Consider the following 27,241-nt stretch of genomic DNA (forward strand, 5'->3'; position numbering starts at 1 on the left):
ATTAGTCTAACGACCGTAAGTGCCTTCATAAGCCTAGCCGTGCAGCCTTAACCCAGTTGTGTCCCTTTGTATTATGGGATATGTTGGGATACTTCTCGAAGTTATCTGAGGAGATATGCTATTTTGGGCGTTACTGTCTGTCTGTGTCTGAGACATTGGAGGCCTGACAGGGTCGAATTTCCAATTTCCTGTCCATTTAGTCAAGGTTCCTCTTAAATAGGGTTTGACATGGACTCTGTTTCATTTAGATGGGGAGCCTATTCCAGAGTATGGAGATACTTTAGATGCATATCTGTCTCTCTAACCTATTTTTTATGTCAGCAGCAAAATTTGGTCGATTTCCTTTCTCCTTTTGAAAAGGAGAAATTCTTAGCTTTATTATCTAAAAACTGGACCTTTCTGCATATTCTGAGTCTTCATGTGCATATGTATTTCTTTCAGATATTTTACTATTAACCTGGTGTCCATGTAGTAGCTATCAGTAGTTTTTTTTGAATGCTGAAACGCATAGTGCTTGCTGTGTCAGAGCCTTTGAGAGTTCTTGATGCTGCAAACTAAGAATTTCAGCTGTTTTGCATGCACACGTCTTAATAAACTGGTGCTTCCTGATTTCCCTTGGTTGCAAGGTTTGTAAGGGATGCAATCCTAGACTTTGCCCAAGGGACTTTTTACTATGTATTCCTAAGGTACAATTTTGTGACAGAATTATCTCCCACCAATGGATGTTCCAGCACCTGTAGATGATCTGGGGTGTACTCAGGTCACAATCTCTGTCATTTCAGAGCCAGCTTTTTCTTTTATGGATGGGTATGTTAGCTGTGCACTTGTTTTAATCACGCGTTATGTTGTATCTTTTGGCTTTTCCCAGTTAGGGGTCGCCACAGCGGAACTCCGGTCCTCTAATGATTGGCAGTAGATTTTTACGTACAGAGTTGCCAGCCCTGACGCACAATCATCAACGAAGGTACGCCCATTCACGCATGTCTCCACACAGAAGACGCTTTAGCTGAGAATCAAACGGGACAACGTCTTACTGTAAGGCGACAACGCTACCGCAGCACCACCACCTCAGTTTATGTTAAAGCCATACCTCAACAACTTTGTTCAAGAATTCTGGAGAAAGTTAAAAGTAGAGACAAAGGCCCCTAATCAGCTTATTTTAAAAATATTTCACTAATTCAGTTTAAAAAAGTCATGGAACCTGTTTTGCATTGACATGCATTTTGTGAACAATACCAAGTGTGGAATTCTGATGTCTACCATTGCTGACTGATTATAATCAGAACATAAAACATTTTACAGTGAACAGGGTAGAATATGAGCCAGAAAGTGTGAGATGTTCTGCAAGAACAGGGACATGTGAGAGGTACGGTTAAAGGTGCTACCTTAAAACAGATAATTATCGGTGGGTAAGATAGTTAAAACATTCTGAAAGTGTATGAACTTCAGTGAGTGGAGTTTTTTTTCCTGAGACTAGAAATATGCCTGGTCTCCAGCTGATTCATTAATGGTTCAGTTGAGTTCATTGAAGTTGCTGTATTTTTTGAGGAAGAATATATTTACGGTCTTAGTGCAGTCCTCCATGAAGTTAGCATTACCTCAGTAACCTTTGTTTCTTGTGCAGTACATTTTTTCTCAACTTTAATATGTGTATTGCTTATGTTTTCTTGATACTGGAGGAGTAAATAAAGGACATTAAATTTACAACTTTCCTCATCTGATGACATGTAAGGTTTGCTTGAATTATTTCATCATAATTTTAAAGACTGAGTGTAAGAAGTGCCAGTAATTGTCATTGCTAAATTTGTGTCCTTTGCATTTTTTTTTAACTCTTGCTTTTGTTCTATAGGATCGAAAACTGCTTGCAACTGCACAGCAGATGCTTCAGGACAGCAAGACAAAAATAGAAGTAATTAGAATGCAAATTCTTAAGGCAATTCAGACAATCCAGACAAGTGAATTGGCATTTGATAATAATGATGGAATAGGTAAGAATTAGTAACTGTGAAGTTAAAGACAAGTAAATTATTACCATCTGTTGCTTGATGGTGCTAGTTTGAATCTAGAAACAAAACTGTATTTTGTTTTGCTTGTGTTAGAAGACCATTTATATTAAACTTTTCATAAAGTTTAAAATAAGCATACTACTTATGGTTTCTGGTGTTTATAAAGGACAAATTAAAAGCTTTAAAAAGTGATTGTACTTTGATCTCTGTGGTGCAGGGTATGGTTTCCCAGCTGTGTTCCAGATAACCAGGGTTCAATTAGCTTCTGGAGGTGCCAGATGCAGAAGGAGGAGTGAAGGGGTATGGCCTTCTTACCTCTCCCAGGGGTAGGGAGAGGTTGCACACACTTGGGGACACATTTCCCAGTGGTAACATCTTAGTGGAGACTGGGTAGTTCAGAGTCTGTGGGGGTGGGGATGGGGGTTTCAGGGATTCTTGGAGGGGGATCCTCCAGTGTCATTTCAACCCTACTTCTCGCCGTGGGGTGCATTAAGGATGGTGGCAACTAAAAGAGGAAAAAGCTTGAGCCATCCCTGATGGCTGTTTGAATATTAGCCCCTCCTAGCTGGCACTAGATTATGGGGAATTAATGGGTCGATTGGCTGTGGAGGGGGCTAGTGATCCTTTGACAGGAGGGGCAGAGTTGGGAGGGGGCAGGGAGGTAGTTGCCCTTATTGTTCATTGGTATGCCATTGTGTCTTGTAGTTGAGCATAGTTTTGAGAAGGAGCTAAGGATGTGTAATAGCATGTCGGTTTGTAGTAGCTGTTATTACCATTAAGTGACGTTGTGCAAACATGGCAGTCGTTAAACCTCCATGGTTAGGGGCAGCTAAGGATTGCAACATATTGTTAGTTGGGGAAGGCTGTATATGCATGACAGAGGGGCAAAGGGATTGTGTATATGGAGGAATCCAAGTGTATTGTGAAGTTGAAATGCTAGCAATATAATTGAAGTACTTTGGCTGGAGTGTAGGGCGCTGATCGTCTTCCATGTCCCAGTTATGAAAGGAATTTTGACCCAAGGGTGGTGAACAGATTATTATGTAACTTTTAGACCCAGGTGTATTCTAGTACTGAAGTGTTGAGATGCAGCCATTGTGCAACATGAAAAGATTTGTGGAAGCCTACAGGTCAGAGCGTTGCAGCATAGATTGAGTTCTCTGTCAGAGTCCTGTGTTTTTATTTTACACCAGAAGTACTTGAGTGATTTTTGTATTTCTTTTTATATTTTGCGTGCTCTAGGGTTGGTGAAACTTTGTGTGCACTCAAATGTACTGCCAAGGATCATAATTTGCTGGCTCAGTCCTACATCTTTTGGTAGATTTCTCCATAACTAGTACCTTGTTTATATAAAAAAGTGTTTGTCATTGAATATGGTGAAGTGGGCAGCGCAGGTGTTGAGCATGTAGTGTTGCTGCCTTATAGCTTCTGTGGTTCAGTTCTTGACTGTGTTGCTTTCTGTGTGGAGTTGCATGTCCTTCCTGTGTTTGCATTGGTTTTCTTCACATTTCAAAGACATGCACTCAGTTGGCCATAGGTGTGTGTATGTGTGGTATGAAAGAACAACAGAGGCAGGACTACCAGTTGTCAGACCCCATGTGCAAAAAATGGGAAAAGGGGATGGATGAATTGAGTATCTGAATGTTTTGATTGTTGTAATGTTTTGAGATTGCTGAGGCTTGCTCATTTAGCGTGCTTTAATTTTTATCAGTGTGATCCCAAGGGATATGGACAAGTCTTCCAAACGCTCATAAACAGTAGTTGTAAAACGAAAAAAGGCTTGCGTAGTGAACAGTCATCAACAACCCAGACTCCCAATATCACATAAAAACAGAGACTGTATAAATTCCAAACAAAAAAAGATTGCCAGTTGCATAAAAATGGTTAAACGCTTTCGGCCATTTAACCTTGGACTTCTTCAGAACTGTTTAACTTGCATATAAAACCTCTTTCTATGTAAAAATCATGCAGTCATGTCATGGTTCAATTAGTACAGCATTTAACATTTTTAAAGAGACAGTGTTACATTTAAGCATGTAAAATGTGATTTGCAGTAAGATACAGTACAAAAAACATTGACCATCCTAAAAATACTGTGAAACGGTATGTGACAAAATTAATGAGTAAATACAGTGTAGTGAACTAAGCATTGTTCACCAACCCTTATATGTTTGTGCGTTACTCAAACTTGAAAACAAATAGCAAAAATTCACACAAGGTGTGTGTAAGTTTTTGAATCATTCTGTAGGATCCCTTCTCAAACTCTCTTTTCAAAGTCTGGATCCAGATAAACTTTAATATGTGTTGCTTGGTTGTTTCTCTGTTTATAGTTCAACTGATTAAGTATTGTTCCCGTTGAGATGTTGTTGTGTCTTTCGGCTTTTCCCAGTTAGGGGTCCGCTAATGATTGGCAGTAGCTTTTTACGTACTGGCTTGCCAGGCCTAACGCACAACCTTCAACGAAGGAACACCCATTCACGGCATGTCGCTACATAGAAGACACTCTGAGAATCGAATTGGCAGCGTCTAACTGTGAGGCGACAACGCTACCGCAGCACCACCACTGCAGTACATGTGGTCATTTAAACAGAAATTGCGGTGGCATTCATCCTCACTTGCCAAATAAGCTCTTTTTTTCTCTATCTGTGTTTCCCAGCTGGCTCCCTCTGATGCTCTAAGGTATTGTTTCTAAAATACCTAACTTAAACTTCGTAAATTTGGGGCAGATCTCACTGTGTCTATAAATGGCATTATTTCATATTGCTTTTGGCAATTGCATGTAAATATGCATAAATATATTTATGGAAAAGCCTTTCTGCCTTTCCAGTGTATAAATATTTACAGCTTGAGCAAATTGCTATGTACACTATTCATCTGGTGTTACAGTTTGTCAACTCAGGATGAATGCCATGGCAGTTCCAGGTTTAAATGACTACTCCTCATTGGCACCGATACTTGAACTGTTATCAGCTGAACTATAAATAAACAATCATGCAACACATATTAAGGCTTATTTGGATCCCTACTTTGAAAATATAGTTTGAGAAGGGATCTTTCAGAATGATTCAAAACTTGTTATATATACTTTGTATGAATTTTTGCTGTTTGTTGTCACATTTGAGTAACTCACAAACATATAAGGGTTGATGAACAATGCTTAGTTCACTACTTTATTGTTTTTATTCATTCATTTTGTCACATATTGTTTCACAGAATTTTTAGGTTGGTTGATATTTTTTGTATTGTATCTTGTAGTAAATTGCATTTTACATGCTTAAATGTAACAGTCTTAAAAATTTTAAATGTTGTACTTAACTAAACCATCACATAACTGCTTGATTTTTAAATAAGAGGTTTTATATGCAAGTTAAACGGTTCTGAAGAAGTCCTAGGTTGAAGAAGTGCTTGACTGTCTTTATGTAACTGGCATTCTTCTTTTGTTTGGAATTTATAAAGTTTCCAATTTTATGTGATACCTGGAGTCTGCATTCTTATTTACTTCAGTGACGAACTAACAGTCTACAGTGCATTGATTGTTTGTTTTTGGTGACTGTTCACCCTGTGAGCATTTTTTCGTTTTACAAGTCTTCTCCTTGGCTATACGGCATACACTGTTTACAGTCTTCCTAAAAATAGAAGTTTCTACACACTAAAATGCTTTTATTACAGAGTTCATACTGCATTGAAATCATATAAGAATTGAGATGCATATTGCTTACAATTTGTCATATTTGGTCTTAAATTTTCCTTTGGTAATGAATTTAGCCGTTGTTTTCACAATGACAGTAGGTTTAATTTAGAAAACAGACTATTTGTTTTGGATAGTGCATCAGTGTTTGTCTTCCTCATACGGGAGATTTTTAAACAATTATTATGTTAATAAAACAACGTTTGTCAAGTTAATTTCTTGATGGGGTGGGTTGGAGGGCTTTTTGTGGCGTCTTCATGTCAGAGTAGCTTTTGTCTTGATGCCATCCAGGTTTTCAAAGGTGTGCTTTGGGTGGGTGGGTGGTGGTGTCTCTCTCTCTTTCTTTTCATGTAATATACTAGCATCCTATCCAGAACCTTTTTTGTGCTCATTGAGTGCCTGGGTAAACTTTAGCTCTCCTTTGACCCTGAGCTGGATAAAGTGGGTAGGTATCTGAATTAATTACTTATATTAAGATAGTAAAACGTCCGAAGGCAGAGTTGATGGCACTGCTGCCTTTGTACTTTTTGGGTCTTTAGTACTGTGGATGTTTCTCAGTAGATCTGTGAAAGGCACTTGCTGTCATGTATACTCAGATCATCCCAGTCTCTCTCTTTCCTTACTTTCTAGGTAAGATGTACATCCTACTTAACCGGTTGATTTTCATTTCCTTTTCTGTCCGCATGAAAATTGTGTTATGCCTGTTGTATGCATTTTAAAGTGAATGGTTTTATATGTCACCACCTCTTCAAGAAGTCTTTTACAGTCATCCACTACCCTTTCTTAAAAAAAAAAAACTTGCTTTAGTCTTCCTTGAGTCTTCTACCTTGTACTTTCAAGTCATGCTCCTTTTTTTTTCTCACATTTCTGATTTCGAAAGTGACTATGGTGTGGGTATTTGTTGTCATGTCCATTGTTGCAGTATTTGGTAGGTTATTGGGATGTCTGTCAGAGAAGGACCTAACATCCAGACTGGCAGTGAGAGCTTCACATCACCCCCCCCCCCCCCACACACACACACACACACACACACATACAAAATAGAACAGATACTGACCTACCTGGACATCAGCAAGTCAGTTGTATAAAGGACATACAAATACAAATCAGTGTTTCTGTGGTAGTCTTCATCATGCTTATTTGGCCTGATTCTAGAGTTTTTAGGTAAGTACCCTGCTGAGGATTGTTCTGTGTGCAAGTTCTACCTTCTGTAGTTTTTTGTTTGGCAGGTAATGCCAAAAAGGATTCCACACCAGTGTTTGTTTGCTTGGGGCCTAAGTGCAGCATCTCTACGTGTCCTCTGTATTCTCTCGTCCGTCAGAAGACTATTAGTAAAGGTGAGCTAAGATCATGTCCAAGATTACTTGAGAGTTAGAGAAGGCTTTTCTTCTTGACCAAGGCCACCATGGTGTCTTTCCAAATCCATTAGTGATGGCCAACAAAAATAAGTGAGAAGTGTCCTCATGAGATGTTATTAAGGGAGGAAGATGTAGCCAGTCAGATGCCAAAGGCATTCCAGGTTGGAAGACATTGGGTCCTGTGAGGTGTTTTTGCAACCCCAAACCCTGATGCCTACATATGTTTAATGCCCCTGCATTGCACCATACAAGATCACCACATGCTCAGATGACCGCAAATCCTACAGAACTAAAATCCTCCAATCATTGGTCGATCTAGAAACTTCCTTCTGGGTGGCTGGTTCAGATGCTTGTCATGATTTCTAAGACAGATGGCACTATCCATCAGTATTTGTATATAAGGATGCATCAGATTCCTAAAATTGAAGTGGCTGGCATCTACCCATTTTCAGGAACCTTGAAGGTGATTATTACCAAATTTAGGCCCAAGGTATCCAGGCGTTGGATGCCACTAACGTGCATCAACATGAGCTTAGTGGTCCTTCATCCAGTTCTGTTTCCCAGGCTCCCTCTCTGGACTTAATGAAGTTGGACCTGCAGCTGTCTTCGGAGCATGAGTCACTGTCATGGATCCCAGTCTTGAGAAGGGAGAACCCTGCCCTTCAAATCAGATTCCTCTGACTTAGAGGTAATGAACCGGCTTGTGTTCTTCCAGTCATGAGCTTGTCACTGAGGACAACTTATCCCCTGCCCTCCGCACCAGAGAAATTGTCATTTGGTAATACTCATTAGATTGAAAGATCACTTCACATGGGAGTCTGAGGAATTCTTAGATTCCCTGATGATGTATAGGGATCTCCTGGAGTTACCTAACCCAAAATGTTCAGCAGTACCTCAGGTGAGAGAATTGGACACAGTTGGTTCAACCACCAGTTCACCAAGAAATACCATGATAGTATCCAGCAGTTTTCTGATGCATTACAATTTGCTGTTGAAAAAGAATGTGGTAAGGTAAAAAGGTGTAAATGGAATTTTAAATGCAACTTGAGCAAAGCAGAATGGTTAAGTTTGCAGAAATTGAGTCAAAATAGAGAACTTATTTTTAAACCATCTGACAAAGGGGGTACATTAGTGATATTGAATTATATGCAATGTTTAGAAATGTGCTATGTCCATTTAAGTGACAGACATGTTTATGCATTAGTAGGGATGGACAGTTATTTAGAAGCAGTAGACATCTATAAAGAGTTATTGCAGTTAAAGAGAATATGATGGCTTACTTTTGTGTTCTAAAAACACAAAAAAGTATGGTGGATCCACCTGGACGTCCCATAGTATCAGCATGTGGTTGAGAGGATTATTTATTGCATGCTGCTATAAGGTCTCTCTTTTGTTCTTAATGTTACACTACTTGCATTTTAATAACGTTTGTTACACTACTTGTGTTTTAATAATGTGGCAGAGAATATTGGTGAATTTCTTCGTTTTTTATTAGAGTACAGATTGTGTCTTTTTGAACATGTTTTTCATTAAATACAACAAAGGGTAATCACTGGCTCTGTTTTTGATTGTGGTTATACACATTTATTAGTTGTGTAACTTTGGAGGCAGAATCCAAACCCCTGTTCAAAGGAACTTGGACTTTTTTTTGCACGGTTTCTGCAGATATTATAAAAATACTGTTGCTTATCCAGGTATGTTATTCATGAATGTTTGCAAAGGGTCCATTATGCAAGACTGGGGCAGTACCAGACAAAATGCTGAGAAATTCTGTTCTACAGTTGTCTTTCTAGGTGGCAAAATGCTCCATCAAATGTGGCTTTGGTGCTGGTACATCTTGTAGGGTGTCTGGTTTTGGGTTTAGTGGCATGGATGCTTGCCTGGCTGAGGACTACCCCTTACCAAAACCATTTTAAATTTCAGCTCCTCAGTGCCACAGTTGAGAGTGAATTGCATTTTGAACCCTCTGCAGAACAGATGCTTAAAAAGCTGAATGAGGAGAAGGGCAAGACTTTGCATTCTGTGAAACAGCTGTTACAGTACCATGGCTATAAATAGTAGGAATTATTCCACAGAAGCTTTGTCCTCTCCCTGAAAATAAAGCAGAGGAAAATTAGTTAAGGAGAGGCGATCCCACTACAAGAAAAAAAGGCAAGACTAAAAGGTGAAGCTTAGAGGTCCTTAGAGTTGAAATTCTGAGAGGGAGTAGTTATGACTCCAGGTGGGAGGGTATCCACCTAATCAGGAAGAAGAGTACAGAACTCTGGAAGACAGGCCCGATGTCTATCGTTTTTCAGAAGTCCCAAGAAGTCATCACTACTGCAGGTGTGGACTTGGTTGAACATCAGCATTAATAAGTACCTAATACAGATGCAGTATCCTGTTGTACTTCATCTACAGACTTTTGTACCATTGGGTCTTAAACTGCGGTAAAGATAAAAAGGAGTTGTCTGAAACCTGCTGCTGCTTGAAATTATGTAACCAGATACCCGCCAAAACTTCCTTTTCACCGTCTCTCACCCACTGAAGAACTGAAATTTTAAAAGCTTTCTCTGTGGCACAAGGTTTAAGTTCACTGAGCTAAATTAGAGAGCAAAGTCGAAGGAGAGTTTGACTCCAGTATGTGGAAAGAAGTGCACAGACTCCACATCCTTTCAAATACCTGTAACACAAAATGCAGACTAACTTTGTTCAGAATTCTTCTAAAAATTTCTTGTGCACACCTGCCCCTTCAATATTCTCCCTTCCTAACAAAAAAAATCTCAAAATAGTACAAGTATCTAAAATGCTCTGCATTTTAATGTCTGCATGCTGCTGCTGCTTCTAGTTAGCATTTGGACCATCCCTGTCATTCTGCCTCACAATATTCCACTGTCTTAGAAAGTTAAATTACAGTTGGTTTCTAGACATCTAAATTCTCTTATGCATTCTTTTTGTAATGAAAAGTTATCAAATTCTGAGCCTAGTCCCAGTGGACTGATATAGTACTGGTAAGAATTATTTTAAATAGGAAGGGCAGTGCCACTTCAGATCCTCATACCTCATTTAAAGTATGATTTTGGATCTCTAGTAACAGGGCCAAAATCCATTAACATTTCTGTTATACACCCCTCAATATTTTTCTGTTGTTCCCTACTCCCATCCCACATCCTTCACATTTACCTTTAGCATGTACTTAATATTGCTTGTCTCCTTGGTCCTGTTTTTGCAACTGTACATGAAGTGCAAACAGGAACCAAGGAGGTAAGCAGTATTAAGTATGTACTGAAGGTAGATGTGTAGGAAATGGCGATAGGAGCAGGGGAGCTGAAGTTATTTTTCTGGGGACAGAACAGATTATTTATTCATTTACTTACTTACCAGGAAAGTCCATTGGGCCTAGCAAGAACCATTTTCAGTGATGGCCCGGTAGGAAAGCTCCACAAAATTACATGCAATGAAAATATTAATACACATAAAATATTACTACACTTAAAGAATATGAAGCAGTAGTATTACAGTCATGTTAAGGTAGACTTAGTAACTGATGTACCTTCAAATCACTCATTAGTGTAAAATACTAAAGTAGACTTAGTAACTGGTATACATTCTAACCACACAATAGTATAATATACATCTCAAGGAACATAGAAGAGGGGAGTTCATTTTAGTGTGAGAATAGAGGGCCAAGGAGGGAAAGAAAAAGCTAATGTGACAGGAAAGCAGAAGTTAAATCTGAGAGAAGGGAAGGGAAGTAAAAGATAGCAATAGAATAGTGAAGGTGAGGCACAGAAGAGAATAAGTCAGGTGTTGGGGTTATTTATTTGGGTGCAGGAGCATAACCATTGAGAGGAGAGATGTAGTTTGAGGGATTTCTTAAAAGAGGCAAAATTACTGATAGTTCTCAGTGAATGGGGGAGATTATTCCATAAATTTGGATACAGTGCAGGAATACAACATTTGGCCAGCTGAGAGCTTAGGCTTCTCGATAGACAGAAGCATTTTGTTTTTGTACCTGAGGTTTCAGTTAGGATGATATATAGTATGGAGGAGAGGGAAGGGCAGGTTTCTGAATGGTAGATTAGCTTGTGGGCAGTGGTTAGTTGTAGAAAAGTGAGATAGTGGGGGGATTCTAGCCAATTTAGTTGATGCAGAGAGGTACAGTGATGGGTAGAAAATTTTGCATTAGTAGCAAATTTGGTGACTTTGTTGTAGCAGGAGTCTAGTTTTGTTCTCAAGGAGGACTGTAGATTGGTGAGGATGGGGGTGCCATGTACCAGAGTAGGAAGCAGGAAGGATGAGGCCAGGGCTTTTTTAGCAGAGAGGCTGAGAAAATGTGCCTGTACAAGGCACCTAGTTTTTTTTTTTTTTTTTTTTTTTTTTTTTATGTTGCTGAATATGTGAAGATCGAAAGTTAATCTGTCATCAATGATGACACCTAGCAATTTGGAACTAGGGACAATTTCAATGATAGTGTTAGTTTGGGAGTGAATGGAGAACAGTGACTTGTCAGCAGAGTTAGATTTTGTGGGGGTAAAAAGTTAGTTTTGTTGGGGTTGAGGGCAAGATGGTTCTGGGACATCCAGGTTTCTGTGCATGAAAACGCTTCTTGGGTGAGATGTAGTGCAGTGGCAGATTTAGAAGTGCAGATGATAGTGGAGTCATCTGCATATTGGATAACAGTACTATGGGTAAGAGTGGTATGAAAGTTATTAACAAATGTGCTGAATAAGAGGGGATCCAGTATTGAACCTTGGGGGACACCGGTATTAGTATTTATGAAAGGGGAAGAGGAGTGTTGCCATATAGTAGATTGCTGCCTATTACTGAGGTAATTAGTAAACCATTGTAGGGTGGGGGAAGATGGGCCGAGGTTAGAGAGTTTAGTAAGCAGAAGGGAGTGGGATATGGTGTCATATTGGTTCATAGGTAGGTACTAGGCTATCTGCCCGAGGGCATTTATAAGCCTAGCCAGAGTGTGTCTGCTTTCGCTGCCCCATTGATTAATTAACCGATCCTTTGTCAAGCAGTGCCAGTGAAGTGATCCCAGGGGTGTATTTTCTGTTACCCATCCACTCGTCAAGGTTTCTCTTGAGTGTTAATGAGGGGCTCTGCCTAATGTAGTTTGGAATTTTGTTCCAAAGCATGGGGAGTCTCTGTGACAGGAATCTATCCCAGCCGTATGTTCTATTTATTGTTATGGTGAGGTTTAGCTCACTAGAATGCGTGGCTCGCAGTGGCTTGGATTCTTTAGGTGGAGCATGTCTATCAATTCTGAGTTGGACATGGCTTTGTAAGTCAGGCAGAGATCACCTCTGAGTAAGCGATATGCCACTGAGTACAGCCAGAGTTTTTCCAGTCGGGCTGCATAGGACATAGGTTTGAGGCCAGTAATCCTCTTGGTGAGGTACTTTTGTGGTCTTTCCAGCCGTTGGAAGTGTCTTGTGAGGTACATCCCAAATGGGGCATTGTACTCTATGATGGGTCTGATGAGTGGCGAGTAGAGGGGCACTATAACCTCTTTATTTCTAAATGCGAACCCTTTAGTGATTAGATGGGCCACATAGAAGGATTTCCTAACTACTTTGGCAATATGATTGTCAAAGAAGAGATTACTATCTACCTGGGTCCCCAGATCTCTTATTACTTCTTCTGTATTAAGGGGGCTGCCACCTATGTTATAATTCGTGGGTGTTTTGTTTTTCTCAAACGGGATGACTTGCATTTTTTGGCATTTAGCTTGACCATGACTTTGACACCAGATGTCCGTCTCAGTAAGGCCCTTTTGGAGGATGTCCGTGTCAGCCGGAGAGTCAGTTATGGCACCCAGTTTGCAGTCATCGGTGAACTTGGTTAGCCATAGTCCTCCTATGTTTGCTTGTACTTCTGAGAAGTATATGCCGAACAGTAGGGGTCCCAGGACCGGGCCTTGTGGGACACCACTTGTGACTGGTTTAGAGTTGGACCTGGAGCCCACTATTCTTACTGTGCGAGTTCTGTTTGTAAGCCAGTTGGCAACCCATCTCATGACGTAGGGGTTTATGTTCAGGCTAGTGAGGTTTTGTGTAATACCGAAGTGGGGAATGGTGTCAAAAGCCTTGGCGAGGTCAAGGTAGGCTGTGTGAACAACCTTTCCCTCATCTATGGCCTTTGTGACTGTCTTGAAGAAGTCAACCAGGTTTAGTAAGCATGATCTGCCCTTAAAGCTGAACTGGGTCGGGTCAAGTGTTTGGAGGTTCCCAATGTCTTTGTTAGTGAGTTCCATGATTATGCGCTCCATAGCCTTGCAGACCAGGCTAGTCAGGCTTATGGGGCGATGGTTACCAGGGTCAATTGTGGCCCCTCCTTTGTGGAGTGGAATAACCATTGCTGTGCGCCATTCTGTGGGGGCATGTAGTCTGTGGAGAGGGTGAGGTTGAACAGTGTATTTAGGTGGGGGGTTAGTTCATTCTGTAGTTCGTGCAAGACGCAGCCTGGGACACCGTCTGGCCCCATTGACGCTGTGTTTTTGGCTTTTGAAAGGGCTATTTTCACCTGTGTGTCTGTGATTTCCGGGACACTACACTTTTCCAGTATTGCTGTGGGTTCTTTTGGGGGTGAGAGGGGGGTGAAGTTTGCACTAAATCTATCTGCCAAGATGTTGGCAATATCAGTAGGTTCAGTATATTTTGTGCTATTTTGCACTAGTTCAGTGCATATCTGCGAGTTGCCACTTAGATTCTTAACATAGCTAAAGAAGGCTTTGTAGTTATCTTTTGAATCTTTGGCTATTTTTCTTTCGAGGTAAGCCTTGGATAATTTTATGAGGGACCTTAGTTTCTTACTGATACTGATCAAGGATGTCTTTCCTTCTTGGGATTTGCTTTTTTTTTGAAACTAGTTTCCTCCTGCTATAGCCTGTTTATGGCAGGGGTCCACCAGTCTGGTTTCCTTCTCTTAGAGGAGTGAGTCTTGGTTTTGCTAGGGATGGCACGATCCATGCATCCTTGTAGGTGCTCATAGAGTGCATTTGTAAAGGTTTCTGCATCTTGGGCAGCGTCATCCTTTAGTGTGGGGGCTGTGAAACTTGCCGCCTCTGTCTTAAGTAAGGTGAACTTTTCTTTAGAAAAGTTTTTTACTGTGGTTTCCTTAGTTGGAGGTGGTGGTGGGGGGTGGACATCCAGAGTGATTAGTTTATGATGTGATCTAACCAGTGACGGCTTGACCTCCGATGTGGAACACCTGTCACCCATGTTTGTGATGACCAGGTCCAATATGTTTTCACCCCTGGTAGGGGAGTTTGCCAGATGATCCAGGGCATTTTGAGTTGATGAATTCCAGGAAGCGCTGGGCCTGGGAGTTTGTATTGGAGTAGTTTTCCCAGTTAATGGTAGGGTAATTGAAATTGCTGAATATCAGGATGTTCAGTAGGACCTTCATGTTTTCCAGTGTCTCCAGAAACGTGGAGTGGTGGTCGTGGGTCAGGGAGGGTGATCTGTAGCAGGCCACAGTTTGCATTGCAGATTTGCCCAATGTTAGTTGCACATGGATGATCTCAGAGGTATCATGCTGCGCCACTAATGCCTTTGAAAAATCAAGAAAGCGTGCTGACACTAAGGAGCCAGCATCCCGAACCCTGTTTACTGTATCCAAAAAGGAAATGAGGGCAGTGTTGGTGCTTTGACCAGGCCTGAAGCCATGTTGAGTGAGATAGAGGATTTGGTGTTTTATCAGATGGCTGAGCAACTGAGTATGAATACATTTCTCTGCTATTTTTGAGATGTGGAGAGAATGGCAATAGGATGGAAGTTTGAGATGTCAGAGTTATTGCCGCCTTTATGAAGTGGAAGGACAAATGTCTTTTTCCAGATATCAGGTATGCAAGATTCTTTAATGGACCTGTTGAGGAGGATGCTGAGAGTTGTCTGGGGTGTTGGTACCGTGTTTGAGTTTGAGAAGAAGTTTTTTAATGGTGGAGGTGGCTATGGGTGAGTGTGTGAAAGCAGGTAGAAGATTTGTAGGGGAAAGTGTTAATGGTTTACCTGGACGGTCATTATTGATGGGAGGGAAGGTGGTAGTAAGTTTAGGAATGGTATTGATGAAGTATGTATTAAATAGGGAGGCTAGTTGAGAGGGGTTTTTTTATGGGTTAGGGCATTGGTTATTGTTAGATCCTGGGTGGAGAATGGAGTTTATTGATCCCCAGAATTTCTTGGGATTTAGTCTGCGTTTGTCTTGGATCGCTTGGAAATATTCTTTTTTGTTTTTGATAACTAAGCGTTTGGCCTGATTGTGAAGTTGTTTATATTGTGTGAGGTTAGAAAGTGTTTTGTTTTTTTGCCTGGTTTTCCAGGCTTTGTCCCTAGAGGATATTACTTGCATTATGGATTTTGTAAGCCAAGTAGCGTGTTTTACCTTGACCCTCTTTAGCCAGACTAGAGCAAGATTATTTAGGACCCTGGGAAATGTAGAATTAAAATATTCTACAGCTTCACTGAGTGGGAGAAATTTTAGTGCATTTCAGTTAGTGTTCTGCAGGATGTCATTGAAGGTAATTGGAGAGAAGTGGGATAGATCTCTGGTGAGTCAGTTGTGGTATATGTTAGGTATGGAAGTGGGCTTGCATATTAAGAATGCTGGGGAGTGGTCACTAATACTATATGGGTGTGTCCCGGAGGAGATTTTTTTCTGGGTCTGAAACCAGGATTGAGCCTTTGTTTTTCCTGTTGGGTCTGGTAATGTCGGAGATTAGCGGAGTATAGATGTGGAGGTTAATATCAGAAGAGGGGTTATGGTAATATCTAACCAGTTAATATTGATGTTGCTTAGGATGACTGTTTCATTTTTTTATACTGTTGGATGCCCAGGCAAGAATATCTTCCAGAATAAGAATATTATTGCCTGGGGGAATGTAGATGACTATGATGCAAAGGGTTTTACAGTCATTAAGTTTTAGGAAGGAGACTAGTAGCTCTGCAGTGGAAAAGAGGGGATTTGGTTTAGAATATGGGATTATTATGAAGGTACTTGGAAATAATAAGGCAATGCCTCAACCGTTTTTATGTAGTCTATCAGTTCTGAGGCAGGAATAGTTACAGGGTAGAAATTCAGAATTCTTGATGTATGGTTTTAGCCAGGTTTCAGTGATGGTGGCGAAGTCTAGTTTATGTTGACTTAACCAGGCAAGCAGTTGAGGAATTTTGTTTCTAATGCTTTGGCGGTTAATTGTAGTGACGTTTAGGGATATTGTGGAGCCCGGGGAGTTATGAGACATAGGAGAAAGGCCAGGGTTATGATACATGTCACCACACAGGGCTAGACTATTGAGGATAGAGAAATTGATAGGTAGAAACTTCTTTTTTGGGTTACAGAAAAATTTTTGGTTGTGGTTGTATGGGAGGCTATGGTGTGAGGGGAAGGTGATGAGTTTATGTAAAATTAGATCAGTTTTATAAAGACTAGTACAGATTGTAGAGTAGCTGGGGAGGGTGTTAGTGTGATGATGTGAAAGAAGATGGTGCAGGAGGTTGGTAGTTTGCGTGATACGATGATAATCTTAGAAGGAGAGAGGTAGATAGTAAGAATGGGAAGAAAGATGTTGAATATGACAGGCATAGTTGTGTAGTATAGTATGAGAGAAAGTTTTAAGATGAAAGTTGCTATGTAAGAGTGAGGATAGGGGAAGTATAGTTGGATGTAGGAAGTAAGATGTGACTAGGATAACTGGGTTATGGATGAGGGCTGCTCTAAGGAGGTAGAGGAGGACATAGAAGGTGTGGAGGTAGGGTGTTATAAGATGGGGTCTAAGAAGAGTGAAGAGGGAGTGGCGTAGGGATGTGATGAAGATGGTTGTAAGTGTTATAGGCAGTAAGAAAGGTGGGACAAGTTTAGAGGAGGAGTGTTGTGATTGGAGGATAGGCATGTAGGTGGGATGAGGGTAGGTATAAATGTAATTGATGTGGGGGTGGGTGGGAACGGAGTGAGCCCGAGTAAGCGAGGGCTAACTGAGTGGGTTGGCTCAACTGGAGGAGGTAGGAGTGCCAGAAACAATCAGCCCGGTACAGCACTGGTATACTGGTAATCATGTAAGTGAATCTGTGTATGGAAGAAAAACAAAATTTAAAGGGTAGAATTGCATGTAATTGGAGAAACACACTCCCGTATTGCTAAGGGATATTATGCTTGTAATATGCAGGACAAGGAATAGATGTATTCCTGATTTACTGGTGTTGTAATATACTTTAATTTTCTGTTTTTTCTCTATTTTTCTTTTCCTTAGTTCTAAGGTGTAGTTATGCAGTATTACATATAATTACGTTTCTCCTGCCATCTAGTGGCGTACATGGGGAAAAGCAATAAACTAAAGGAGCTTAAACATGAAAGGGGGACAGGATGGGGAGTAGAGACGGCCTTGGGGTAGGTCCACTGGTGTGCAAGCCACTGTTAATACCAAAACTATAATACTATAACAGCGTCAAGCTGTAGGCAGGTACCTACACTGTGAGACTGTAGGGAGGCTGTTCTGAGCGTCTAGCCGTTGAATTATCAGTTAACAATGCAGCCCGAGCAGGGATTCAGCATGTGGTTCAGAAAAGAAGGCAGCCTTTGATTGACGTTGTTCGTCGAAGCTGTAAAAAGAGGAGAGAGAGGAGGATGGTACAAATTTAGAACAACAGGGTAATGAGGAGAAATAGTGAAGAATTACATAAACAGGGTAATGGGGAGACAAGTAAGCAACACTGTAGGAAGTAGGACTAAGCAAGATAGTTGTACAGAGGGAGCGAGAAGCAGGAGAGATAGTTGGCCTGAAAGAAATCCCAGACAGATTGCGCCAACTTAACAGAGGCTAAGGAGGGAAAGATAAGCTAAAGAGCCCCAGTGTGAGGCCAGTGGAGCGGAGTGCGAGTAGAGACTGAAGAGGGTGCATGTATAGATAATGTGGAAATGAAATGTGGTTTGAGGAGAGGTAAAGAGAGAGAGAATAGTAATTAGAGCCAGAGGTAATAGATAGTAATACAGGAGAGCTAGAGGTAAAATACAGATATTAATACAATTTTAAGGCTAGTTATGCATAAAATGGTTCCCATGCAATTGCCCGTACTAGCGGGATGCAAACAAACACATTGAATAAGGAGCAAACACTGTTTTACCACAAATTGACTGGCAGCTTATCACTACTATGATCTTAAATTACATAGAATGGTTCCCATGCAATTGCCCATACTAGCGGGATGCAAACAAACACATTAAGTAAGGAGTAAACACTGTTTTACCACAAATGACTGGCAACTTATCACTACTGTGGTCTTAAATTACAGCTCTGTCATAGTACAAATCAGTTCACGAACTCTGTTAACCCCAGGAAGTACTATACTTTTAATTACACCCCTGTAACAGTACAAATCAGTTCACGAGCTTTAACTCTTGGAGGTACTGTTTAGCTCGAATACGTTCTCAGATAAAGCACAGAATGCAACCATAATTATAAAACAGGTTGAAAACAAACAATGCTACAGTACTTTTAAATATGTCCAAACTTTTAGATATTTATAAGGGGATATTTCAGCACAAATGCAAACCATTGAGTGAAATGTCATAGAAACTTTCATACGTGTTAAATGTATCTGACAATTTTTTTTTTTTTTTTTTTTTTTTTTTTTTGCATTCCCTATGTAGAGGACTTCACTCACCCATATCCTCTTACTTAATTATACTAATTCCACAGTTGTACAATGGTGGAGAAAAGAATAACTCCTCGCACACTGCAACACCCCAAACATTATTCTAAAACTAAACTCCAAGCAGAAATAGTTTCCACTGCCCCAGAGTCATTACTGACCAGCACTTCTGCACAACTTCTGTAGCTAGTCTGATTGAGATGGGTTATCTTGAGACTGTAAGAGAATTGTTTCATGCTGTCTGATGATCATCTGTTACTCAAACAGCATAACACAGTATGTGAGAGATTCATATATATATATATATATATATATATATATATATATATATATATATATATATATATAGCATCTTTGGAGGCAAAATCTGTCGCACAGTAAACACAGACACCAAAATAGTCAGCAGTATACTACACATCAGACCTCCAAGGCTATCACAGTGTGTGAGATTAACTTGCCTAAATCTCAAAGATCTCCAAAACACAATACTGGCATAAAGCACGCTCAGCATATTAAGCCTACTTCGCACATAGCACAAGGAATCCCAAAGTCACAGATGATGAGCCCTTAAGGTAGACATTGACCCAATCAAACATTCTTGTTATTGGATGATGAGGCTGAGCCAGGAAAGAGTGACTGTTGGTTGGTTATCTGGTGACAGGAGCCATCAGATCAGGCATGCTCTCAAGTCCTTGAACAACAAGTACCAATATAACTCTGTCATAGTTCATGTGGTGTCAGTGACATGAGATGTACCTTCCTGGACTATATGAAGAGAGAGATATGATGGAGCTCTCAGACTGTTTGTCCAAGGCAGGTATGAGAATATGAGCAGCATTTTACTTACTCCAAGTATGATGTTTCAATATGAACATAAAATAATTGACTTCAGTGATTGGCTTAGTTTTTAGTGTCATTCAGAGGGGGTCCAGTAGTCATCAGCCTGGGAGGATTTGATCGACAGACGTTATTATTATTATTGTTATTATTACTAGCCAAGTTTGAGGCTAAAATAGCTAATCAAGCCAAAGGCAATCAATCACACAGCATTTTAGGTTATGTTCATAATTTCAAACAAACAACGCAGCAGTGCTCTGAGCTGATTGTGAAGGATGGTTAGCCACACTGAGGCTAAAGATACAGTGAACCTACTGGCTGATAAATTTAGCTCTAACTTTCTCTCATCCCTCTTTCCCTCAAGATATGCCTGAAACTGGCTTGCCTCCAGCTGTCACACAATACCAAGCCCTAAAAGTGCTATCAAAAGCTAAAAATACTGCATCAGTGGATCCTGATAATATCCCTAGATACATCTTAAATAGCACGAAGCACAATTTAGCCACATGCCTAACAACAATGTTCATTTTCAGCCTCCATACAAGTTTTGTAACAAGCAAATGGAGACAGCTACGGTCATCCCCCTGAGTAAAGGAGGGAGGACTTTCCACAGACCCACAAGTCTGACCAGCCTCGTATGCTTATCCATGGAAAGACTTGTCCTGGAATCCTTGAGGGCATAGGGAACCTCCAAACACTGTACCTGTCTCAGTTTGGATTCATCAAGGGTAGGTCATGCTTACTCATAGTGGTGGATTTTTTTTTTTTTTTTTTGTGTGGAAAAGGTCACCAAAGCAATGAATGAAGACAGAGTGGTATACACTGCATTCCTTGATCTGGCCAAAGCTTTGTGTGTGATGCCCATATTTATCTATATATGCCTATATCTCTGTCTGTATAGACATATACATGTACGTGTTCCTATATCATATATATATATATATATATATATATATATATATTTTTTTTTTTTTTCCCGGTTAGGGGTCGCCACAGCAGAACTCCGGTCTGCTAATGATTGGTAGTGGAGTTTTACGTGCCAAGTTACCAGCCCTAACGCACAACCTTTAATGAAGGTACGCCCATTCACACATGTCTCCACGCAGAAGACGCTCTAGCTGAGAATAGAACCTTGTGTGTGTGTATATATATATATATATATATATATATATATATATATATATATATATATATAAAAAATATGGTCCCCCTTTATAATCTCGAAATACTGAAATCTCGAATTTCAGTATCTCAAAACCATAAAGGCGAATCCCCAAAACACTGACAGCCCAAAACTTAAAATGGCCCTTTAGGGCAGTCAGCCAAGTATTCATCTATGAACCTACATCTGAACCTATGAACTAGACTAGTCCTATAACCTAAGATTCTGAATTCAATCTATCCAGGTCAAAATGAGAGTCGTAGTGGCTGAATGGCTAAGGTGACAGACTAGACATCCAGTGGACTCTCCCCACGTAGGTTCAAATCCAAATGATTACAAACTTTGCAGGGTTGGAGTTGGCATAATGGTTAAAGTGTTAACCTCACAGTCACGAGGTACAGGGTTTGATTCTCACCTTCTGTCATTGTCTGGATACTGTTTATGTATGTAATGGTCTCAGCCCGATTGCCTAGCATTTACCTGTTATATTCTAAAGAAATTGTTGTTAATATTTTTTATAGTTCTTAGAGTCTATCTCTCTACAAACTGTAGCATTACTTCATTACATTCTCAGTTTTGCTGTTTATCTTCTTTTTCATACCTTAATTAAATTTGACTTTTCCACTATCTATTTCACTCCCACACTAGTCTAACTCTACCATTTACAGCAGTAGTCAACCTATCTACTCTGTCCTAAATCCATCCTAAGTGACTAACCTTCCACAATTCCACTACATCAAGCCTCTTTAGCCAGTATCTTGGACTAATCATCCATCTACCATCTCTAGAGTCACAGACTGTTAATGGTTTCCATGGTTAGTCCAGTCTCTGTAGACGTCTTGAGGGAGTGTAGCAAATGTCTCACAATTACGAGCAATTCAATACAATCTGCAAGACATGCACAAACTAGAGGCAGAGCTTTCAGGCTGCATTAGTAAACAATCCCCCATGTGCCAAGGTAGTACAAACAAAATTCATACTAGCACAAACTTGCAGTATACTTTGCTACAATAGCACCCATGCCCACCACCAATAAATCAACACATAACATTGTAAGGAATTGCCCAGTTAAAAAGGTAATGCCTTTAAGGCAGATAGAACTTACAGCTAAAGTAAATACCAAAAAGGTTCTAGTTATCGGTGACATCACTAGCAGACATACAGACTCTACACTCAACAGAATGGCAAAGAAAAAGTTGACAGACCATAAGCAGTCTCTCAGAAACTACAATTAAGGGGTATCACCAGGTCCTTCCAGGCCATGAGGTGTACGAAATACGAGTATGACTTTTTCATTGTTAATGCTGGGGTAAATGATCTTGTGTGTTCCACCACTGAAGAGTTATAAAAAAGCATATGATGCCAACTCCACTGTAAAACTTTAAATTTTTACATTTTAAGAATGGAATGGGTATATATACATTAATAGAAATTAAAACAAGGCATAGTATAATTTTAATACATTATACAGGTTTTGTTTTTAACACTCGCTACAATACTGAATAAATTGCTAATTTCCTTCCTTCCCTTAAACTTGAAAATAATTCTGCATGTACCATTCCCACAAATTCCATTTATTTCATCTAATCTCCTCTCTTTTCTAAAAATATGCCAGCTCCAGTTTTTTAATCTCCTTTACAATATTCAGTATTTAAATTATAGCTGATTTAAATTTTGATTTCCATTTTCTATTAACTTTTCTGGCAGCCAAAAACATTAATCGTAGCAAGATTCAAGTAAGCTAGGGTAAGTTCAGATCCTATATACCAGCTCAAAAGAATAATTTCCTTAGTTACAACTGTTTGCTCCTTTGATGTCTAATAAAGTACTCCAGTGTTTTTTTATTCCCTTTCCACTGTGAATTATAGCTTTCTGCTTATGCTATGTATAGGAGCCTTAATTGTGTATTTCTGAAATGTCCGTTCAAATCATGTAATCCCAAACCATGTTGTTCTATTGGAAGGATTAACTTATCCCACTTGACTCTTGCCCTCTTCCCCTCCCAGAAAAAATCTTTCAACTCTATTAATTGCCATCCACAACTTCTCTGGTTGATAAAAAAATATGCCTGAAACTGTGTATAAAACTAAAGGGACTAAAGACATTTTCACTGCTTGTTATCTCACTATCCCTATCCATAAAACAGAGCTTCCAATTTCTCAGTTTTTGTATTATCTTTTGTTTAGTTCTCTACCCACATATTCTTAGCTGTCAAAACAGAATCCTTTTTAACCCATACTCTCTTAATTTCTCCAAGTTTTTTGAGTTCCTAATATCGTGACGGGAATGAACCCCACTCCTAAAGCGAAGTACGATTAAAGTTCATGAAACTAGTATTGTTTCAGTCTTTGATGTCAGCCAGAAGTGCTCTTTTGCAGCATATGTAATGTGCCCAGTAGTGACTCTTGCAATTCGTATGGGTTACATGCACTGATAACATATCTAAATACAATTGTATTTTTTATCATGTCCCACATACATATGGGTATTGCTTACCCAATTTCTGTGTGGATACATAGTTTACAGTTACTGCCTTTGTTTCATCTTTATTAATTTTGTATCCCAGAAAGACTTGAAACAGTCTCAGAATGCTGTGCAACACTGGAATGTCTTTTTCTGGTTTTATCAGGTGCAAAATGTTATCTGCAAATAAAGACAACTTTTTTTGGTTACCATACCAAATATATCCTTGGATTTCTGAGTACTTTTTTATTTGCCAATGGTTCCAAATATAATGCAGATAAAGGGAAAAGATAACACCCCTGCCTGCTTCCTCTGCTCATATCAGCGAGGACCCCCCACACAACATGCCTGCTTCCTCTGTTTATATCAGCGAGGACCCCCCACCACTTTAAATTTTGCTTCTGATCCCTCATATACCTTCCTAATTAACCTTATTATTGTGTCAGGAATGCAAATCCTTTAACTGCCCTACTTAAAATCCCAGCTTGTTCTTACCAAATGTATTCTCTGCATCAAGGCCCACCAACAGTGGTATTTTCTAACATTCTGCTTACCTCTTGATCATTATTGTTCTATTAAGGCTGTCAAATGTTTGCTTCCCCTCTGTAATATCCCACTGATTCATATCTATCAATTTTGGCATCACCTTTGCCATTCTTTTAGCCATTATAGACAAACACTTTATAATCATGGTATAGAATTGAAATGGACCTATATGAAGCTGAATCTGATGGGTCTTCACCAACATTCGGTATTACAGCTACCACAGATTTCTTCCAAGATGTTAGTGGTTCTCCTCGCTTTCAAATTCTACAGGAATACCATCTATTCTTGGAAACCTTCCTGTAGATTGGTTACATATCACCATTTTTACCTCATCTCCTCCTGCTAAAAGCGCAGTCTTAAGAGTTTTATATCTGTTCTCTAGCTGGTTACTGCCTTTTAAATGTAGGAGCACAATGTCTAATGTTGACTGAAATATGTTTTTTATCTATATAGGCAGGTATGCAGTAAATCCACTGCTACAGTTTTCCTATGTTTGATCACATTACACACAAAAAGTTATACTTTTCTAAATATTATGCCACAAAGTACAAGTCAAAAACCTTTAAAAAAACAAACTCACATTATAAGCTTTTTTGCTTGGGGGCAAGTCTAATACACCCTCCATACCCCCACTAACCTATTTATACAAACTCCATAGTCACGCACCAGTGGGGAAAAGGAAAATGTACACCGTTTCTTCAAAAAAATCCAACTGTACTGAAGTATACCATGACATTAAATACTTAATAAATAGCCAGTCAGTCACATATGCCTCAATGAAGTGCTGGTATACCCATGTTTACAGAGTAATAATTCCAAAACTGAAGAAAAACAAACTGTCAAAAAACAAACCAAAAGGTTCCGAACCAGCAGGTGTAAAACTCCAAAGGTTTATTAGAAAATGTAAAAGTAAAGCGCTTTTCGTCTCCCTTAGTAGTAAGACTTCTTCAGACAAAGGAAAAAATCATCAAACACAATTTAAAACCCCAAAAAAGGGGTGTGTGTTGCAAAATTACAAACAGCTGCCTTAATTGAACCCACTAATATACCTTCACATTTAAAGTTGTATTACATTAAAAGCATAAATAAATGTCCACTTAGTGTAGACAGGGTGTCAAACATAAAAAAGTTTTCAAAAAAGAAACATGAACTTGATAAAAGTAACCAAGAATGTCTTAGTGAAGATTCATGAACCTAATCAAGTGTAAATACCGTTTGTTTCCCTTAAAATACATTTTAGCAAACAACTTTTCATAGGGTAAAACAAAACTCATACAGAATCTTGTGATTAAAAAGAAAATAAAATGAAGTAATGCTTGCAACCAAATGTAATATCCATTCCTTAACAGAAAAGGTAGTAAGGAGTACACATCTCTAATGCATAATGAAGAATCAATAATAAATGAATAAACAAACAGTGAAACTCAACTAGGAGTCTGCAATAAGCGTAATTTCAAAGGTGTTTCTAATAAAAGAAATGTTATTTCTAATATTAAATAACCGAATATGTTTATTTCTGTGTTAAAAATTTAACACAGAAATTGCTTGTCATTTCAACGCCAACAGAATGCAACAACAGTATATGAAAAATACTTTTTTTTTTAGTTAAGGACTCCTGGGGGGAAAAGGAAAAAGTACACAGTTTCTTAAAAAAAATCCAACTGTACTGAGGTGTACCATGACATTAAAGACTTAATAAATAGCCAGTCAGTCACATATGCCTCAATGAAGTGCTGGTATACCCATGTTTACAGAGTAGTTTAGATTGTAAAATAAAATAAATAAATAGTTCTCTGCAACAGTCTGATATTTTGCATTATACCAGGTTTTCACTGTGGATGTGATGTTAAAATGTCTGCCCAGTATGCTACTTAACAATAACGGCCTACAGTACATTTTTATGAAGATACCATTACACCACAAGTAGAAATCAAGTATATTTTCCCCAAATATGCATATTCATTTACCTTTAACTATAGATAACATGCGAAAGACCATAGCAAATGCAAATGTGTGATCACATTCAGCACAGTGCAGCAATGAAACCCCATATGCTAACATAACAATTTTAGGTGTTTGTTGTTGTGCAGAAAATTGTTAAGGGCAACTTCTTGAAAAAATATGAAAGGGGGACAGAGACATGGCTTTTTACATAAATTCAGCATACGCACTGTTTCAGAGGTGTTCACTACCACTGTCTGACATTTTGTATATTCCATTTGGTTGTAGATACTGTGCTGAACATTTGACGCAATATGATGAATACAACAGTGGCTTAGAATATTCTTTACTGAGTTGTCATTATGTCAGAAGTAAAAAAAACTTAATTATTTTTCCTGAATATAGATTTTTTTTGCTTCACTGGACTTGTATCCCCTTCCCTCTAGTTTATACTCGTTATGTCTCATACAAATATGTATGAAGATAAAAGTTGCACCATTTGACATTAAACCTAGAATATCCAGCTGACTATGTTTTGTAACTGTGCATTACTACGTTATTTCAATACTTCACATGGCTACAGAGATACGGTACTTTACTGCTAGGTACCACAAGTACAATATTTTGCCTGTGGGTGCCCTAGGTGTACAATATTTTGCCTGTGGGTGCCCTAGGTGTGTTGCACGTTTTCTCATAGACTACCTGCTTTAAGATTAGTTTAACAATTTTACTGACTGACTGTGCAGGGATTTGTGTACTTTTCATGAGTAGCTATGGTTTTCCACACATGAATCCTTTGTGCTAACCATATAAGTAAGATAAGGACAGTGTACCACTTACCAGGTGAAGTGCTTCTTTAAGCATCACATGTATTGACATAAATCTCATCTTTGAAAAAAGTACAAAAGCAGATAAAAACAAAATAATTTGAAAACTTTTAAACTCTAGTTCTTTCCCAGTTTTGGTAAGAGGAATGTAAAAGCATTCATGTTGTTGTGTAATCACTGTACAGTTATTTTGGCTCAGTGTGGTACCGTTTCTAGGTAAGCCTAAGTTTGTATCGCCCACACTGGAATAAATTGTAACATCAGTTAGGTGTCTCTGTGACACAGAGGTTTTGGTGCAGACTATGCCCCTTGTTACTGTGGTTCATCTAAAACATCAGATTCTGGAGAAATTAGCCTGATGGGGATTGGAGGGAGTGACCCAGTAATAGTTCATCCATTGTAGGAGAGGGGTTTGGTAAAATCCTGCAAGCGTGCCATCTTTGAGGCAGGTCTAAAGATGTGCAGTTGCTACCAGGCACCTGGGAAGGTGTGAGCCCTGTGTGAAGTTTAAAGCATATCATCAAAGTGTCATGGGTATGTGGAAACTTGCACCTGCAGGGACATTCAGTAGTAAGCATTACATTGCCTTCTCCTGCCGTGTGCGGGGTAAGGATGTATAAAATTCTCATAACCTTCTGTTGGATGACAGTGTTATCCTTGATTCTGTTCTGTTGATGTCCTGAGATACCAGTGGTTGAGGAAATGAATGGGACTGTAGAGGATGAGGCATATGATAGTCAGTTGAGTATGGAACACAGGACCACAGCAATTTAATAA

The 27,241-nt window shown here is 39.3% G+C and overlaps 1 protein-coding gene across 1 annotated transcript in view; it reads left to right on the forward strand.

The window, feature by feature from the left end:
* Nucleotides 1-27,241, forward strand: part of PKN2 (protein kinase N2) — a 2,214,272-nt gene that overhangs the window by 601,537 nt on the left and 1,585,494 nt on the right. The window contains exon 4 of the mRNA XM_044085632.1: nucleotides 1,850-1,988. Within this exon, the coding sequence (XP_043941567.1) occupies nucleotides 1,850-1,988 (139 nt within the window). The remainder of the gene's footprint in view (nucleotides 1-1,849; nucleotides 1,989-27,241) is intronic.

This window comes from Protopterus annectens, chromosome 10.part0 (assembly GCF_019279795.1).
Source record: "Protopterus annectens isolate FY-2018-M chromosome 10.part0, PAN1.0, whole genome shotgun sequence".
Lineage (NCBI taxonomy): Eukaryota > Metazoa > Chordata > Ceratodontiformes > Protopteridae > Protopterus > Protopterus annectens.